The 15,724-nt window shown below is 38.1% G+C and overlaps 3 protein-coding genes across 4 annotated transcripts; all 3 read right to left on the reverse strand.

Moving 5' to 3' along the window:
* Window positions 1-8,064: 8,064 nt before the first annotated feature.
* Window positions 8,065-8,925, reverse strand: LOC145777337 (uncharacterized). Its single transcript, XM_082588695.1, has 2 exons — window positions 8,413-8,925; window positions 8,065-8,287 (listed from the first exon to the last, which is right to left on the reverse strand). Exons 1-2 carry the CDS (start codon window positions 8,690-8,692, stop codon window positions 8,169-8,171), a joined length of 399 nt encoding a protein of 132 aa, XP_082444821.1. The 5' UTR covers window positions 8,693-8,925; the 3' UTR covers window positions 8,065-8,168.
* On the reverse strand, window positions 8,926-11,054 carry LOC145777336 (uncharacterized). Of its 2 annotated transcripts, XR_014290326.1 has the most exons (4): window positions 10,935-11,054; window positions 10,628-10,780; window positions 9,819-10,469; window positions 8,926-9,358 (listed from the first exon to the last, which is right to left on the reverse strand). XR_014290326.1 is itself a non-coding variant. In XM_082588694.1 (3 exons), the coding sequence occupies exons 1-3, from the start codon at window positions 10,972-10,974 to the stop codon at window positions 10,093-10,095; spliced, it is 570 nt and encodes a 189-aa protein (XP_082444820.1). In that variant the 5' UTR covers window positions 10,975-11,054; the 3' UTR covers window positions 8,926-10,092. The 2 variants fall into 2 exon arrangements, 1 of the variants encoding a protein (XP_082444820.1); XM_082588694.1 differs by having other exon boundaries at window positions 8,926-10,469.
* Window positions 11,055-11,354: 300 nt separating this feature from the next.
* On the reverse strand, window positions 11,355-15,183 carry LOC145776814 (zinc finger SWIM domain-containing protein 1-like). The gene is made up of 4 exons (XM_082588036.1): window positions 15,131-15,183; window positions 14,797-14,911; window positions 13,998-14,226; window positions 11,355-12,739 (listed from the first exon to the last, which is right to left on the reverse strand). The coding sequence occupies exons 1-4, from the start codon at window positions 15,181-15,183 to the stop codon at window positions 11,355-11,357; spliced, it is 1,782 nt and encodes a 593-aa protein (XP_082444162.1).
* Window positions 15,184-15,724: the final 541 nt, after the last annotated feature.

Below are 15,724 nucleotides of genomic sequence, written 5' to 3' on the forward strand. Positions count from 1 at the left end.
AGTTTTTGAGCTAGGCACCCACCACTTTGTCTCATAACCCAGAAAAGTACAACATTTAAGAGATCTGCGTTTATTGTATAAAACGTTTTAAGAACTACAAGCAACCGAAAGTAACTCCATGGTTTTCAAATAAACATTCATACAGCTATATTCTGTTCCTTAAAACGGATATTGCTTCTGCAGGACAAATAAAGTGCGAGTTTTAAGGCAAAAATTTACACTTGTAGCTTTTCCTGGAATGTTCAAGCTATGAACAGTCTCGCTTATTACTCCAGCAATAGTCAGCCAGCATATCTAAATCCAATCTTCCCTGATATCTTTCCACCATCACCTTCAAATCTTGGTGGAATCTTTCTCCTTGCTCATCGCTGACCGCACCAAGGTTTTCCGGGAAATTAGCAAGACGGCTATGCAAAAAATGCATCTTGATGCTCATGTTGCAGCCGAGTTCTTTGTAGCTTTCGAATAGCTTCTGAACAATTTAGATATAATTCTCTGCCCGAGTATTCCCAAGAAATCCCTTGACAAAGTTTTTAAATGATAACCACGCATTTTCTTCCAATTCTGACATTGAACCACTGAAATGTTCATCTTTGATGAGTTTCCAAATTTGTGGACAATTAAATAGGCTACACCAGCCTTAATTTTTTGTATTGACAGGCCAGGAAAAGCCAAAACGAGGTAATTGAAACAGCTACTTTCGGTTGACCATGCTTTAACGAATTGCTTTGTCAGGCCGAGCTTTATATGCAGAGGTGGGAAAATAATTTTCTCTCTGTCAACAAGTGGCTCATTTAGAATATTAGGATCACCAGGTTTAAGGTCAGATCTCGGCCACAAAGCTACTATCACTTCGAAAGTACGGTAAAAACGCACTTTCTTTCGATCGAAAGTGATACCTTCGCTCCTTTCCCAAGTAAATTTTTTTCATTTAGTCTGGATGCTAAGAGTTCCGAAGCTTTTTTTCCTAGTCCCAAATCTCGTGCCAAATCATTCAACTCATGTTGATGGAATACTCCACGTTCTGAATCATCTTCAATTTCAAAATCTTCATCATTAGGCTTGTCATCACTAAAACATTCATCATGATCCAAATCTTCGAGCATAAGTGTTTGAACGAAAACTGGAACTGGGATTTCAGCTGAATGAGGCACTGGAGGTAGGCTATAGCTGATGGAAGACTTGGGTACTCAATTTTACGTTTTTTTTTCTTTTTATATATACCCTGAAGTTTGCACCAAGCAAAAGTAACAGTCTGTGTAATGATTTTTAGGCTCTCGCCAAACTATGGGTATACCGAATGGCAATTTGTCTCGTGTTCCCTTGGTCTACATCCGCAAACTCTCGATACACTGCTTGCATACCTTGTGGCGTGCCCAAGACTTATCTTGATCATCAAGTTTTATTTTAAAAGGTGCAAAGTAGGCTTATTTGACAAATGCACTAAAGTCTTTTCTTTGGCTAGGAATAGTAAAACTGCCGCAAATATAACAAAATGAATCCGGGTTATTTAGACACTGAGGACGAGAAACAGCAGACACAGTCGCAGACAAGATAGTATTCTAACAAACAAACATGTAGTACTAGTACATACATGATTGAAAGTGGAAAGCAACTAACTTCAAAATTGATGACTGCATCGTTGGATGATTGCATCCTCCTACCAAAAGTGGGGGAAATAGCATCGACCTAAATCGATGCCTGTGCCTGTTTTGCTTAATAATTCAGTTGACCCTTCTTGTATATAACTTACTATATGATTATTGATTAGCTTGTGCATTCCTATTACGTATGGAAAAGCAATACGGCTAAACTCGTGAAAAGTTGCATATTTTAGGTGTATGCTGTAGAGCAAAAACTTGACGTGATAGAAGAAAACTGGCGCCATTTTTGAAATCAGCACACCGGAATTAGCCTAAATCAAGTGTAAAATCAAAGTCAACAAAAAATGTTTTCAAAATTGTTCCCCAGTGTGATCCTTCCACGGAGCTGCCGGATATTCAAGGAAACCAACCGAAAGATGCAAGTTCTTAGAAGGAAGTGTTCCTCATCGTAAAGTCGATTACAGTCTTCTCTTGAATGAGGTTGAAGTCGATGGTTGCATGCTTCAGTGGCTCTTCTTTCCATTCTTTCTCTTAGCCACAACCATCTTGTCCTTGGTGCCATTATCCATAACGCCATCTTCTTCGCTGTAGCGTTGGATATGTCAGCATTAATCGTTTGATACTTCTGCAATTCACAGCAACGCTCGCTGTTGCCCATGCTTCAAGGTAGATTTGGGAAAAGAACATGTAGAGTTCCCGCAATCCTCGATGCTGGCGCCCTGTCAATTTGAACTGTGAAGGAAACATCCAGACTTTGAAAGTGTAGATCACTTTTGCCATCTATTGGTGCATGGCTCTGGAAGCTCCAAAGTGGATGCCTTGAGGAGTGACAGCTCAAAAAAAAATAATGGCCAGCTCCAGTAGTTCTAGGTAGTGACCTCTTAGCTGAGTGACTTTCATAGGGCCGTCTCCAAGACCTTCACCATCTCATTGTTGATGTCAACCAAAGCATTGGCTGTATAATCATCAGTTGACGAGTCTTCTAATGTAGTCTGGTCAATAAACTGCCATCTTGTTTTGAAGCGCTTGAACAAGAGAACATTTTCAACAGTCTTAATAGCAGAAGCATGGACAGTTTCATTCAGCTTGTTATGGTTATACAGAAAGAAGCATAAAACCTGTATGTTGGAGGGGAGTTTGGAACCTTTCATATCTTCCCCATAATTCTCAATTAGATACACATGTTTACGTTTTTCATAAGCCATCAATAACAAATGTGGAAGAAAAAGACGGTATGTAATCATTACATATATCCTGAGACTCCTTATTTGAGGAAAACTTCAGAGCCATTGAGCCACCTCTAAACATTAATGAATTTCAATGAAATTTTACACATGATGTTTTTTAACCAAAAGGAACATTTTGGCAGGGTCAGGTTAGTGAAAATGAAAAATAAATTTATAAGGACCACCCTACTATTGAGGCTATGATTACACTATATAGTGTAAATATAGCCACGGCCAAAATATAAACCAGAGTTCAGACAACCTTATGTATCAGAGGTAAACTATACCGTAGGTTCCATCCATACTAAGATAGAACTACAGTATAGTTTTCTGTTTAAAAAGCTTGCCAATGAAGGGCCTAGTGCGTGATAGGTTACCATAGGTTGCATTAAACCAACATCCTTCCAACGGTCGTGCAGAAGCTCACCTACTTGTACCATTTTGATAAGAACTGCGTACGACATTCTATAATTTTACAGGGTAGTAGCCTACTGCCCCTGGTATTCTATTTATTATGATTTTATAGGGAGAGTAACATTTTCCAAAAAAACAATATTAAATGGTTAAAATGTTACAGCAACGATACTACCGCTCTTCAGTTTTCTCACATTATCCACTCGTTAGCTAGGCTACGATAAAACCCTTGTTTTACCTATAATATTACAGTATACATAAAATTTTGAAAAACCATGTGCTAAAAAGATAATAAGAGTATTTTTTCAAGTTGGATTTCTTTTTTCTACATGGTGGCGCTACAGGCTGGTAAAAATATATATTCAAGAAAGGATCAAATCATCTGTTAAGTTTCTTTTTTATTAAATTGATTTTTTATTTTGTTAGGGTTTGTCACAAAAAAAATACAGTTACTGCAATACTAAGATAAAATTAATTTTGTTTTGTCGTGTGAGCCTCTGGGGCCGAAGGTCTATCCTATTACCACTCCATTTTCACAATAATATTCCCTGATTCGCCTAAACTGGAAGGCTACTAGAGAGCAGCAAGTCTTTGGTTACATCATCACTGTATAGGCTATACACTATATAGGCTATAGCCACAAAAACACGAAGGATTGCCATAAACAAAAAGACATTGCTTATTTATTGCTTTAAATCGATCCTTATCGCTTCAACAATTGACACGCATGTAGGCTACAAGCTTGTAAATTTTGGTCATACCGTACAAAAACGATTGATTGTTTAAATCGTCGCCTACTAAAAATATTAAAGAACTAATAAGAATTGTATCTTGCTGGGTCTCAAAAGTTAGGGATGTCAAAAGTAGGCCAATAGGCTTACTTCATTGAATCTTCGGACTGGGAAAATGTCTTTGAGAGCTCAATCCTGACAGTTTTGCATAGTCAACTTGTAAAGGCTTTAATTGAACCACTGACGCAGGCTCGGTCTCCGAGATTGACAGAATGAAGTTACCGCTTGTTGTTGAAGTGCTGTCTGTAAACTATTCTATCCACTTGATGCCGCTGAATGGAAACCTGTCCTTGAAATACGTTGCTCAAGCGCACACATAGCTGTACGAGCCAGGGGGGCAGCTGCCCCCCCCCCTGTTGTTTCAAAACATCGCAAATTTGGGCAAAATCTTGCAATTATTAGGGCAAAAATTGCTACATGAAAAGATGCAAAATTGCATGAATTAAGTAAAGTTATAAATTAATATCTTTTACCTATCAAACTAAGTACAGCCTCTTATTTGCACAAGAAATGTGCCGCAAAATTTTCATTTGGCACACCCGTATTGATGTATTGTATTGCATGGTGATCAAACTGTCGTACGAAATGCATTTAACCAACTGCATCATGCCAATTTGGGCAGCCACCAAAATATGTCTCTAATACTTTTGGGAAGCTGCTCAAATGAAAACGGAAAATTTGCTATAGGGCCTAGGTAGGGACTTTATATTACGGGACGCGAAACTCCGCTTATCCGCCAACACTAGAAGGGTCACTGCACAATTTAAGTAGATACGCAGTCACATCGAACAACACCATCAATTTTGAACATATGAATGTATTGTCACTAAAGAATGGCAACAACGTTCTAATAAAGTAATAAATGTATCAAAACGCTTATATGACATTTATTAATAAACTGACATAGGCCTATGCATATTGTATGCTACAGGCTGTATAAAGCTATGTTGCATACATTTCACATACCAGAGCATTATAAACAATATTCACATATCAAACATTGTCATGTACATAACATAAGTAAACAATTACACAATGTATAATAAATATGGTTCTTCTATAACCAAGCAACCTCTTCTCAATATATATTTAATGATTGCTTACAGTTAGTTTTTTGAAGGTAGTTTTTGAATTTTTCGCGATGAACTGGCAACCAAATCTTTTTTAATGTCTTCAAAACGTTAAGTTCATTCTTTGCGACACAATTGAAAGCAGTTTCTACAATCATTTTAAAGCATGCATGACCAGAATCACACTTTAAAGATACGATGACAAGAAGGTAATTAAACTGAGACACTGCGCAAGAGCGGAAACAAAAATATTACGTTGATTTCCAATAGTGAACAGTCCTCCTTTTAAATTCCTTTAATTTTCCACTCTAACACTCTAATAACACAGCATAATAATGGTGCACTGCAAGAGAGGTTACAATAAAACATAGTTCTGTTGGCTTGGATAAACCACCACGATCAGCTAAAGCAAGAAGCTTGCAACACTCATTGCTTTCTTCCACTAAAGTGTCATCTTGACCGGCAACAAGAAGTTCCTTGCAAGCATTACATTTCCTACGAGGACAAATGCTTCTGTCAATATACCCAGCAACATAGTATGCCACATTCATGTCAGATGTGGATAGGTCATCTAATGTCACAATCCTAAAAAAATCAACCAGCCAAGTTACTGACAATGCAACTTTTGTTGCTGTAATTGCTGGGAAATTTAAGGATGACAATTTGGCTCCAGCTAGCAAAGCTTCTTGTTGAAGTAAAGACAGCATCATCTTGTGTTTTATTACCTGAAACATTGAGTAAATGTAGTATCTATCTAAGAAGCTTCAACTAATTTCGGCATAAGCATAATCTTTGGGTAATGACAGTACTTTATGAAGATAATGTGTTCTAATATGTATATTTTTTCTTTGTAATCAGTCATACAAATTTTGGAGGTAACATGCCAGAAAGCTTCAGTCTCCACAAATAATTAAACAATTAAGAATAAACAAATATGCATATACTTCTTCATGTGTGCCTTTGCAGCAAAATGTTATATAATATTTATGTGAAGTTGCTCTAACCTTTAAACTGATGTTTCACAAACATCAATTTCCACAAATTCTCCACCATTTTGATAAATCGAGCGGTTTCAAGAAAAGATGGGTGATCCTCAGCATAAAATTCCAATCCTCGACTAGTTGATTCATGGAAAATGTCTTAAAATGTGTCATATGTTTAAGAGTTAATACATTGCAACTTTCAAGAACACTGAAGTTAATGTAAATGACAGTCATGCAAAATTGATAAGCAAGCATATTTCTTTATAGGCTGTGGCTATTCTTACAACATATTGTAAAAATAGCCTCAGAGGCTATTCTTACAAGCACCACTCAAGCATTACGTTTGACATCAATATGCGCTCATGCGTGATCTGGAACTGGTATACAAGTCGCCACCCTGGTTAAAAAGGCGATGACGTCACACAGGAGGAATCCACCATAAAATGGTGGAAAAGTGGGGTGAAAATAGTCAACCATGACAAAAAAAAGCATGCAAGTGTCCGCTTTTACCTAATAGCTATGTAACACAGGCCCGAAAAACACCACATATCTCCTTAGAAAAGAGTTAAACTTGACCAAGTTTAACTATTTATCCGAAGAATACTTCTAAAGATACCAGCATTTAATCAATAATATATCTTTGTCGTTTCTGCTTCGATTTTTACAATTAAACCATTGCTGGAAAGCGCAAGCTATCGTTTATCCAAATGAAGGTCAGCCAGACTCTAAAAGTTAAAAATATTTCTTAGGTAAAGAGTTGAACTTGACCGACTTTAACCATTTATCCCAAAAATACTTGTAAAGATACCAGCATTTAATAAACGCTAATCTAAAGAACATATCTCTGTCTATTGACAAGCAAAAGTTGAGGTTGATAGCTTTTTCACAAAGCGAGCAACCGGGCTTCAAACACAAGCAAATAGCGCCCGATGACTCGTTGCATTTCCGAATCGAAGCAAGTATACAAGTCTCCCCGGTCTGCGATCATTATATGTCTTTATTAAATTAGTTGTAAGTTGCTTGTTTCTGCTTCGATTTTAACAATTGAACCATTGCTGGAAAGCACAAGCTATCATCTATCCAAATTAAGGTCAGCCAGACTCTAAAAGTTAAAAATATTTCTTAGGTAAAGAGTTGAACTTGACCGACTTTAACCATTTATCCCACAAATATTTTTAAAGATAACAGCATTTAATAAACGCTAATCTAAACAACATATCTCTGTCTATTGACAAGCAAAAGTTGAGGTTGATAGCTTTTTCACAAAGCGAGCAACCGGGCTTCAAACACAAGCAAATAGCGCCAGATGACTCGTTGCATTTCCGAAAAGCTAGGCTATTTACAAAAAGTGAATACCGCACATGTTAAACAAAAACTGTACATATTTTGAGCACAGCACAGTAACTGTTAGGCCAGATCATCACCCATGTGTCCCTCCTCTCCTTGCCTAGATGAGACCTGCCATTTGTCCTCGCAACCCTTTTTGTTTCCCGACCAAACTGAGAAGTTTAGAGTTTCGTTATTTGTTGGATGCAAATAGACGCATGCTTACATTTTTGACCACCTTAAAACACTAAACCAGTTTCTGCTCGACATAGCCTACAGTGTTCAATTTTTGTCCCAGGAATCAACTCTTCAAGCAATACTTTCCCTACTTTGTGTGCACTAACATCCTAATTTATATGCCATTGTTAACAATTGCGATATTCGTGAATTCATTTGAGGCTTTGGGTACCGGAATTAATATACTTATTTGAACTAGCAAATTCAATCCACAACACTTTCCACTAGGCTGTTACTTAACACTAAGCACGCATATGCGCTGCGATTTGTGGCCGTGTTAGCAACTGAAAAAAAGCCTTGGTGTGAAGATCACAGAATTGTTCAAAATGTGAGCTCAGTAGCCTATTACTGTGCTTGCAACTGCATGGTGCTATCAACGTGCAAAACAACTCGGCTCCAGGTCCCCTGCGGTCACAGACACGCATATTATCCCTGAATAGGGGGGTATCGCGTTTGCCATTCGCTCATTGTCGCCTGGTTTGATTGCAAACAAGTCTGTTCTATGTAGTTGCTTTCCTCATTGCGTCCAGTATGTCAGCACAATTGCTTTATCATCGCGAACGCCATTGTCACTTTTCCTCATCCACCTTTCCCAGGCTTGTTCGCGATGAAAGGCACAGAGTAACACGTAGCAATCTGCGGAACAAGAAGTCGTGGGCACTGAGTGGTAAAGTACAGTAGCAACTTAACAGTGACGACACAAATGCATGAGCAATGGAGACAGCACACAAGCAACGAAAATGTTAATGCAATTCACTAACTTGAAAAAACGCTTTCGATGGCCTTGATTTCCGCCTCACATTTATCGGTCATGAAAAACGAAGGGTTCCAGTTTTCTGACCACCCTTTTACAACAGAAAGTGCTTCTGCTATGTCCGAAGCTTGTTCATTTTGGATAATAAACGTAGCAACAACCTGGTAACCAACATTCGTTCTGACGCAAAGAAAAAATAGAGGAAGGGAATACTTGGACGTCTTGTAAGTTGCATCCAAGAGGCAAATGCCTTGGCCGCAACGATGCAACAATCGTATTATCTTCATCTAAGATGAGTTACAATCAACTAAATTTTCATCTTATGATAGTAGCCTACAGAAATAATATACGGTACTGTACGTAACATTGAAAACCACCAAGCCTACTACGTGAATATGGTAAAAAATAAATTGTCTCAAAAAGATTGGTTGTGACCCAAACCCTGCCTTTGGTTACCGCTGGACATGTCACTTATTGGTCCAATCAATAACACCACATAGGCGTATGGATTTGGCACACTAGATGGAAAAAATACAAAAGAGGTCAGTGAAGTAGGCTAGGCTACTCTGAATCAACAAAGCTTTTACACCTGAAAACTGAGTGTCTTTAAGAAACGAGATGCAAAGTTGATGAAACAGAACACATTTACATATGTTTATAGCATTTTTTGCAGTTAGTAAACCGTTTCCTCTTTTATGATGCCTAACCTCCACTTTGGTGAAAACACTGTGCTTTGCAGAAACCTTTTCAGAATCTTTGTCAACAAAGAAAAGGCTTATTATTGTAGTATGAATATCAACACTTAGTACACTAGTGAATTACAATGACAGGATGTTAAAAATCAACATTAACATGGCACCGTATGCTCGTTTCTGAACAACAACAAGCTTCGTTCCTGCTTTTGCTTCGTACTCTTCAATGGATCTCATGGCATCTTCAACTGAAGCCAACCACTTTCAACAATAAACAATTGATTTTTTACTGTTATAAACTTATGGATCTTCATCACCCATTTTTTGCCATAAGAAATCAAAGCATTTATGCCATAGCCTAAGATTACAGTGAAGAAATGTAAATACTACACACATGCAACAAATCTGGATTTAGCGAGTATAAGGTAGCTGATAGTTTGAAGCTCCAGTTTTTCTTCTTTCCTTCTACTATAAGTACTTCACCACATTTAGGTTTGTTTTATTCTGATGACAGCTCCTGATGAGTCAGTCAAAAAAAAAACTGCAGCTTCGAGCTACCTTTTACTTGCTATTTTCAAGTTCTGTACCACCATTTGCTATGAAAGAGTTCAACATACGTATACTAATTGTGTTAAGTTGGAAACAGTAAAATAGTTGAATATTGATGAACTGTTGAAGGTCTTGTTGGACCGTAGTATATTGCAGCAACTACATTACAAACCTGTACTAGTCCATGACTTTCAGCCAACTCTCCCAAAGAATGTTAAATGTCCTAAATGCATCAGAACTTTTAATGCCAGGATTGGACTCATTAGTCATTCAAGAACACATCGTTAGCGTTTTATGTGAGGACCATTGAAGAAACGATTTTTATCAAATGTTACAAGTTTCAAGCATAACGCGTCAAGGCCAATAAGTCTTTTCGTAGTTCACGGTTTACATAACCTTGGTTTAATTGACAAAGCGAGATTGCAGTATCACCTGAACATTCAATGTCACTTCTCCATAAGGTTGCATTTCCTGCAGAACCAAGACTTCGTTTTTGGCGGCATTGTTCTACCAAGACATCTCAGATGGTGCCAATCCAGACACGAGTCGCACATGATGCTGTCGCCTGCATCAAGATCTAAATAACAGGAGATGCACAACCAGCGGCCTTTATTTCGCAAAGTGGTCAGTAGGTTCTCCATCAACGTCCAACCGTCAAAAGAAAAATGTCTTCGCACAGAAGCAATGGCAATGTTTTCATCTAAACACTTCATTGGAATTCTTTCGGGCAACGTTTCAATTTCATTTTCTTCGATCAGTCGATCGCTGAATGGACGCAAGACCTCTTCTACTACCTCAGAATCGACAAACCAACTGAGTATTGCTGAAAAATATGACCATGGGTGACTTTGTTTGATGTAGCCTACGTACGCTTTGACGTAGCCTATCGGCTAGGCAGACCCACAGAAGTCAAAGTGTAGTTTTTTAAACTAACGTAGGCTATAACAAAAATGAAGTCACACAAACATAAATGCAACAAACCTGCTTCTTTCTGAAAAGACGACTTCAGTCTGAATGAAATTGGTCCGCTCTTTTTTTGTCTCTTGCGTGGTAACCCAATGACTGTCAATCCAGCTCCTTTTGGCCTGCCACGTTTCATCATCTTCGGTGGAAATTTAATTGATCCTGCATCATCTGTTAATAAACACAACGAGAATCGAATATAGGCTACAACGTAGAAAACATCACTATTTCAACGTTTTTATTAAAAAATTAATAAACATAATGCATTATGCAATGCAAGAAAAAACAACTAATCAGAAATGAATGTTTCAGAAACAGCACATACTTGTAAAAGACTGAATAGAACTGGACGGTGTCTGCATCATAATCGCACTGGTATCAACGGTCGACAAGACGTCACCGGGTGTGTGCTGTAAAGTACTGTTTGAGACCGTAGGAAATACAATTCCAGGATCATTGCTGGAAGATGTTGCAGCAGCACTTCCAGTATCAGTGCCTGAAAAGGATCATGCAGTTGTTCACAAAAGCAGAATTACTGAGCATCTGCAACCTTGTATAATCGTAAATTAGTGCGCAACTGCGCATGCAGTACATATTAGCCCACATATTGGATAGCTCAACGCCATAAAAATCATTGCTCAAAAAAAAATTGACTGCAAAATCACGACGCAAGTTGCAGTAACTAACCCATATCTCTTCAGATATTTGAAAAAGTAGGCTAGTTTTTCTGATTTAGTAAATAGTGCTAGCATATAGGCCTACCTTTCTGAATTTGACCCAAAAAGTTCACAACTTGGAATTTCTTTCCTTCCTGCAAGAACTCTGCAATTTGTCGTAAATTATCCAGGTTGTATTGGAATTCATCCATTCCTTGTTCAGATATCATTAACGCAATCTTCTGGGAAATATCTTGAACACGGCGATACTTTTGCTGTTCTGATAAAACACATCTTCTTTGAGGCTTGTTAAGAATCTCAACAGCTGGTAATGTGGATGCAGGACCGTTGTCCAGTGAGTTTCTTGTCAGGCGATGGGATTTAAGAAAATATTGCATTGTCCACCGTTCTGAACAAAGATTGGGATTGTACTCTGACATATGGAGCTGCCTTCTAACTGCCAAGACATGCCTACAAGGTAGCAGCATTGATGATGTGAATCCACAAGGACATGCTGTTGTTGTGACTGCCAATTCCCCATGGACACGAGATTTTACTATGGCAGAATCATTCAAAATCTCTGACATGACAACCTTTTCCGCTAACTTGAATTGTTGTTGCACATGAATATATGCAAATGGTGTCAGTAGCTGTTGGTATTGTCTCTCCGCCACACTTGAAATCGCATCAATTGGAACCTTAAGGAAAGCATTTGACGCTTTGTGGTCACGTTCGGTGGAAAGAGATTGGATACATGCCATCAGATCTTTAAAAAACATGGTCATTCCTGAGTATCTTGTTATGACACTTTTCAACTTTCCATTGATGGATTCCAGTCGATTATTAGTTCTGTTCAAAAAATTAGCTTTCAAGTTGCTCAGTCCATCCACCCATTGATGTCGAATAGCATGCCAGTTATCGTTATAATATGTTGTGACAGCAATTGGGACTGTGTCAACGAATTGGTTATACAGTAAATTATAAGCTGACTCATTTTTGGCATTTGCCAGTTTTCCTAAAATTTCCAGTGATACCTGCCTTTGGGCTGAAGAAATGCCTAATTTTTCCATGGAAACTTCTCTACGAAAAGTGCGAAGGGTATGAAAATAGCAAATTAAAATTTCTGCAGTAGGCAGCATTTTCATCATGGCATCCCGCTCTGCCATGTCTTTGTCAGCCATTACAACCTCCACTTTATCCCAAGCTGGATTGTGGAGTTTAAACTGAGTTAACAGCTTGCTGATGGTCAGTTTGTCTTCAGTGGCTACAAGCCACAGACACACAATTTCACTCTGACCTAAGCCATCAACATTCAGCATCACATATAATGGCATTCTCAAGTCATTAAGTTTGTAGGTTGCATCAATCAGCAGCATTTCGGGATATGCCGCAAAGGTTTCCCGCATGTCTTTCGTTTGAAAGTATATCGCCTGCAATTGTTTGTCATCATCTGCAAACACATCTACTGCAGCACCTAAAATGAAAATAAACTGAGGATTAGTATACCCTACAAAGCAAGAATCTTGACAATCCTGGGCCAGACTAAAATAGCGCAAAACAATTAGGCCTATTAGGCACTCCATCAGATTTAAAAGCAAAAACATCAACTTTTAGTGAAATTTGTTTTCTATTCTATGTTATTTTAATTATTGGCCAGAGGAAGGATGTTTAGGCCTTTGGTAATATTTACATCATATAATCAATGTTCCAACTGAGCGGTTGTATACCACTCTCACCCCATTCTCTAAAAGATGCCACATTGCAATGCTTAGGGTCCGTTAAAAGGATCCATTAGGAGTAAACTTTTACGTAGATTTCAAATTTAGCAATGTTTTCTATTTCTATCCACTCAAAGTAGAATTGTTTCAAGATATTGAAGACCTTTGATTGAATTCCTTGATCCCGCTTTCAATCTTACAATCCCCATAGCGCCTTATGTTGCAACAAAAATCTTTGGAGCATGAGTTTGGGAAAGTAGAATGAATTCTTGTGAAGAAAATGAAGCAAAAAATACTCTCAATTGACCCTTTATAGCTCAATGTTGCAAATTTTCCACACGTTGTAGGGTACTGCTAATGTTCTGTGTTGGTTATACTAGACAAACGTTTTCTGAATAGAAAAACGTCTGAAAATTAGATATTTTTCTTGTGTAGCCTACTATGATGTGCGTACTGGTAATCCGCAGTTTGCTGCAGTAGACGGAGTCTATTGACCGGTAAACCAGGCGGTCAACACTTTAAATTGAACTGGCAATGGTGAGATTGAACCCACGTCATCGAAATAATTCATCTGCAGTCTAAACCATTACGGCAAGAGGTCAATCGCGAATTGCTTAATTGACATTATATCTGAAATGGTTCAAGAAGAATGCTCACAATATCATGTGACACTCAATCTGCAGCAGCGACCTGTAGATTGCAAATACGCCTACGGTGTTGACCAATGTTACAGGCAACCTGGTAGCCTATTCTTGCATTGCTGCAGTACTACAATGATGCAAAAAATTAGATTTTTCCAAGGTCATGACCCTGACCACAGCTTGCACACACACATCCGGCTCTAGGCCGGAGTCACATCACCTCCAGTACGGAGCCAGAATTTGACCGGAACCGGAGCTCATTCTATCACTACTTATCATACTGCACATAGAAATTAGAAAGTCATCTCTACTATTTAGCATGAACATATCTTGTACTGTATAACAGACAAAAAAGTTTTGTCTGTCGACTAACCTTTTTCTTTGTTCATTTCATTAATAAGTTCATCATAGGTGTTTTCATACAAAGGTCTCTGTTTTGCGGCAATATTATGCAGATCTTTAAGAATAACTGTTTTTCCTGTAGAAGCTGGAATGTGCTTTTGTACCAACTTTTTATTTGCTTTGGTGGCAAGCATTTCTCCGATCACACTGCTTTCTGTTTCATTTAATCTTCGTTGTTTAGGCATCAAATTAAATGCATTCTGAAAAATAATTTATATGCACATAATCAAGAAAACGACATATCTTTTGACAGGTGTCCAACCCACAGAGATGGGCAAGATCACCAGGTTTGGTGAATCGGCGGCTTGAATATGACCAGTTTCGCACAAACTGGTCATATTCAGCATGTGCGTAGTCATGCGCGCAAAGTGAAATGACCACTTTACCGTGTCTTACGATGAAGTCAAGATCAGAAAAACTGTCTTGCAACATTCTTAACGTGTTTTAGTACAGTAGCAAACAATATTTGAACTTCAAGTGTCATAATCAAAATGCAATTATACACGAAAAGTAATTTTTTGGATAGAGGGGGTTTTGGACGGAAATTTCAATTTTTTTTACTAGTGGTCTTAGAATGTACTGTTGTATCCTAAAACCTGGGTTAAAATTGAATTTGAAAAAAAAGCCGATTAACCCCCCCCCCCCCCCTAATGTTATTGCTCTTTTTTATCCTTCACATAATTTCTGATGAAAGCCTCCTTATCATATACAGGGCTAGTGTGACCATAGCTCAAAGGCTATGACTACTACAAAGGGTTATTTCCACTTACTTCATTGAAATCATGATTATGATCATTGACATTACTAATCTCAGTGATGCATAGCGCTTTTCCATCTGACGTTGCATTTACTTTGATTCCAAATGGACAACCTTTGATAAAAGTACTGAAAAACAACAAAGATGAGGTGACATAGGCCGTGTTGAATCACCCATAAGTACACCTGAATTAGCCATAACTCACGTTAAAGTAGCCATACAGCAAGTCATGTCAAATTGCCCATAAGTTGCATCCAATTACCGATAAGCCCACCTGAATTACCCATAAAGTCACGTTGAATTACCACAAGTTCAGCCGAGCATTCTCATAAATCTAGTCGATTTACCCATAAGTGACGTCAAATTGCCAAAAAGCTGCGTTGAAGTACCCATAAGGCATGTCTTTATGGATAATTTCATGAGACTTACGGGTAATTCGACGAATTGTGCTGATGAGCAATTCGACGTAACATATGGGTAAATTGACAAAACTAATGGGTAATTCAATGCAACTTAGGAATAATTCTGGGCATGACAATTCAATGGAAATTACAATAGACAGCATGCGGGAATGGTTCAGCAGAATATATGCATTTTGCTAAGTTCTAAGCATTCATAAGGAATGTAGGCAATTTGCACTTATGCAAAACTCAATCTATTAGCAAAACTTATTACAATAGACAGCATGCGGGAATGGTTCAGTAGAATATATGCATTTTGCTAAGTTCTTAGCATTCATAAGGAATGTAGGCAATTTGCACTTATGCAAAACTCAATCTATTAGCAAAACTTATGCATATAGGCTACATGAGTAGCTCAACCTATGGGCACCAAGGACAAAACCATCATTACTTACCTTTGATTTGGTCTTTTTCCTTGACTACATGATTTGGGTGTTCTTCCTCCATGCACACAAGCATACTGTATTGTATTGACAAAGT

This window comes from Aplidium turbinatum, chromosome 9 (assembly GCF_918807975.1).
Source record: "Aplidium turbinatum chromosome 9, kaAplTurb1.1, whole genome shotgun sequence".
NCBI classification, from domain to species: domain Eukaryota; kingdom Metazoa; phylum Chordata; class Ascidiacea; order Aplousobranchia; family Polyclinidae; genus Aplidium; species Aplidium turbinatum.